This window comes from Lepisosteus oculatus, chromosome 2 (assembly GCF_040954835.1).
Source record: "Lepisosteus oculatus isolate fLepOcu1 chromosome 2, fLepOcu1.hap2, whole genome shotgun sequence".
Classification (NCBI taxonomy): domain Eukaryota; kingdom Metazoa; phylum Chordata; class Actinopteri; order Semionotiformes; family Lepisosteidae; genus Lepisosteus; species Lepisosteus oculatus.
In genome coordinates, this window is record NC_090697.1 from 18,265,158 (window position 1) to 18,268,805 (window position 3,648).

Below are 3,648 nucleotides of genomic sequence, written 5' to 3' on the forward strand. Positions count from 1 at the left end.
GAGACAGAAAGCTGCTATTTGCACAAGGATTGCAGGGAAGAAGGAAAAGGCCTCATGACATCTGACTAGTCTGAGACTGTCCTGAAATTAAATACTTTCAGTTTCTGAAGAAGATTAAAAGACTCAGCCATAGTTTTCTGCTCAAAAGATAAAGAAGATTAAATATTTTCTGATGTTTTGCATATCTTCCTCCATCTCTGGTTTTGTTTTACACATTATCAACTTACACCATGATCATTATCTTATACCTCCTCAAAGAGTGGTATAACCACGTGTCAGATTCAGGTCTCTAACAACAAAACTACAGTGAGAAAACTAGAAAGAGTTTGCACTTTTACACATTGCCAGTGTCTTGCAAGATAGTTTAATAAATTATAAATGACATCTCATGGATTTCGTGACAATATAATTTTAATGTTACATTTAAAAACGTGTCTTGCAATTAATATTTATTTTTTTAAATTTACAAAACTATGTCAATATCTATAAAGAAAGGATATTTTCATGGAGAAATAAAAAAAACATTTAATCAAGTTTTATATGACAAGCTTGTCATACAATCGAGACAACATCTTAATTACTTACAATACAAGTACAACAATTTAAAAAGGTATCAATCACAACTACTCAAAAAGCTTTATTGGCATGACATGTCACACAGGGATTGATAAAGTCTTTTTTTAAAGAGAAAAGTATTGCATTAAGCTTGTAGGGTCTCCATTGTAGTACAATATAATATAGTACAATATTGGCTTCATTATAAAAGTATTAAATTGTTTTCGTAGCTAGCCAAGATGAAGCTGTTAAGTAATTTCAGTGCTATGGTAGAGGCCATATCTTGCCCAAAATGTCCATATCTGGATGCAGCCATAATACAGCTAGAGCTTATACTTAACTGTCTTAATCATGTAAATCGTAAATGGTTCTGACCATTTCACTAACCATAGATTAGAACCATCTACTGTAGATGTTCCCATATATAAAGTCATAATTAGTAGCTATAGACAACTGTTCTCCTCACATATTAGAGCTAATCAGTGAGTGTGATTCTAATTATGAGCCATTCACCTAGGTAAAACAATTAAATAGTGATAATAACATCTGGAAAAAACAGCATTTTTAATTTAACAGATTGTTTGCTTTTGTTGATTATCAAAAGGACTGTGCAAATTCCAACAAAAAAACATAATTTAATTATATTCAAGTTGAAGGTATTAATGTTTTATGGGTCAATATCCAGAACCCTCTTCAACAGATTTCTTTAAAAGGTCAATTAATTGAATGTATTTTTTGACCCAATGGAGCTCAGCATCAGCACAGATTTCTCTGCCTTTTTTTGTGGTAAATCTGTAAATAAGAATAATATACAGTATTGTCATACAGTAAATAGAAAATGCATAGCTTCTTTAGTTTTAAGAATCTTTACTAAAAGGTGTTTTCTATTTATCGACCATCATGAGCCATGGCTATTTTTTAAATTATTCAAAATTTTTATTATAAAATTTAATCTTAAAGAAGATTTAAAAACTGTTTAACACCCTTTTAGCATAACCTTTCTGCAGTGTGACTAAACTACATTAATGTGCTGTTTCCTTACATTACAGACTTCATTCGGAACATAGCCTGCTGCCCTCAGCCTTTATCAGAAGACAAACACAGATCCCCTGCACCTCAATTTCAATGCTACAGTATGTCAGATGCACTTGTCAGTTTGCTGGGGCAACAGGACAGACACATGGCTTCATATTGTAGAATATAAATGTTAAAATAATTAAATTAATTAAATAAAATTCATATTATGTAATAAAAAAATAGTAAAATAACTAAATTTGACTTTGATCCACAGGTACAGTATATGTACTGAAGATATGATGAATTCTGGAATTTACAGTATTCCGTGATGAATTCTGGAATTTACAGTATTCCGTGATGAATTCTGGAATTTACAGTATTCCATGGTGAATTCTGAAATTTATTTCCTGTCCCCCTGAATGTGAGACATAAACAGGTCTCTAGAATACTTACATGGCAGCGTCTTTTGTGCACTTGCTGTTTGTTTTCTTATAAGAGGCCAGAGCTTGGAAGGGAAGCCTCTTTGGGTAGAAAGCAAAGCAACATTCATCCGGCTGATGGCTGTCTGTAACGAAACATCATTTGATTTATACAAGTACTAAAAATAATATCAAACACCCGAAGAAGTCTTCAGAGCCGAAACATTATGTTTCCTTTCTTCTGGAATAAGTAATGGAATAAACTTATTACTTGTTCCGTAAGACAATATAATACAGATCTTCCTCTGGCTGCACCTAAGAACTCAATATCAAGGAAAAGATACAGCTTTCATGACCAACTTCTGCTGTTACAGTACTGTACTGTATATACAACACAAGTTTTCATCACAACTTGACACATAATTATTATTACTCTAACTCATACATCAGAACTACAAGTTCCTGTTCTGATACAAACAGATCCTGACAGATCCTGTGTGATGCAAACTGCTGTCACCATGTTTTTTAATTTAAAAATGATTTTGAAGAGATAGATAGGAGAAGGCCAAGTAGTACCATTTAGTAGTTATTTTGGAATCTATTGTGCTGTAAAACTGAAGGATGCACTATATGACAGGCTTGTTTGTAGTCTCCTACACCCCAGAAATCTTCTAACTCATAAAAGTACTTAAAATATAAAAATAACTTACTTTCACAGAGTAGCACTGAACACAAGGCTGCAAGAAGAAGGACCTGGATGACCAAGACTGTGGATTTCATCTTTCAAACTTCAGAACTGGTGCTGGGTTCAGACTGATCTTCTCACAGTTGATGGATCGCCTATACTTCTGCTGGACCTTGTCCATGTTTTATAGGATCTGTATGGTAAGAGGGGTCTTCCAATTTCCATTGGGCCCACACTTAACCACCCTGCCCACTTGCGCAGTGGAAAGCCCCACAGAAGCTACAGTACCACTGAGATGGATAGAAAAACCTTTGGAAAGAAAGACAGGGGACATGGGCAGGAAATGATACTCAGTCACTTCTGTGGTAAAAGTACTGTAGGCATACCGTAGAAAACATACTCTGTGGGTGCTTACAACAGAAATAGTTTTTTGTGGTTAGCTTTTTTGCAAACTGATCTAATGCTCATACTGATCATAAAATGGAAATGAGATTCAGTTGCGCTGGATATAATTACATGACTGTTAAAAAACAAATATCTAAAATTTTATTAAGTATTAAAAATAGGAATGGAATAGGAACAATTCATTCAAGGTTTGTATAACATAATATGAAATTATTTAAAAAAAACATACAAACATATTGGTAATTGTTTTAATGCAACCATTTGAGTGTCATACCCTAATACTACAACTTTTGAAGTATAACCAAGGTAAATGCCTTATGCCTAACATCAGAGAAAATTTACAAAAATGATTACAATTCTTATTTACAGTGTAGCTTCAGTGGTAAAGCTGTTAAGGAGCACGGTGTAAAATATTGATACTGTAACACTCATAGGTTTAGTGCAATTAATTTCTAACACAAGACTTCATATACTGTAGGCATTTTGTACTAAAATATTGTAGAAGTAATTAAAGGAAACTGACAGTTCTGTTTTATATTAAGTTTATATTAAGTTTATATTAAGTTC

The 3,648-nt window shown here is 33.0% G+C and overlaps 1 protein-coding gene across 1 annotated transcript; it reads right to left on the reverse strand.

Annotated features, from left to right (window-relative positions):
* Window positions 1-601: 601 nt before the first annotated feature.
* On the reverse strand, window positions 602-2,981 carry LOC138242426 (C-C motif chemokine 3-like). The gene is made up of 3 exons (XM_069197911.1): window positions 2,702-2,981; window positions 2,026-2,137; window positions 602-1,347 (listed from the first exon to the last, which is right to left on the reverse strand). Exons 1-3 carry the CDS (start codon window positions 2,769-2,771, stop codon window positions 1,230-1,232), a joined length of 300 nt encoding a protein of 99 aa, XP_069054012.1. The 5' UTR covers window positions 2,772-2,981; the 3' UTR covers window positions 602-1,229.
* Window positions 2,982-3,648: the final 667 nt, after the last annotated feature.

Coding starts and splice junctions, on each gene's coding strand:
- LOC138242426 (XM_069197911.1), bottom strand. CDS start 2,771: ATGAAATCCACAGTCTTGGTCATCCAGGTCCTTCTTCTTGCAGCCTTG. Junction 2,138..2,701: donor TTCAGTGCTACTCTGTGAAA/GTAAGTTATTTT, acceptor GTTTCGTTACAG/ACAGCCATCAGCCGGATGAA. Junction 1,348..2,025: donor TGCACAAAAGACGCTGCCAT/GTAAGTATTCTA, acceptor TCTTATTTACAG/ATTTACCACAAAAAAAGGCA.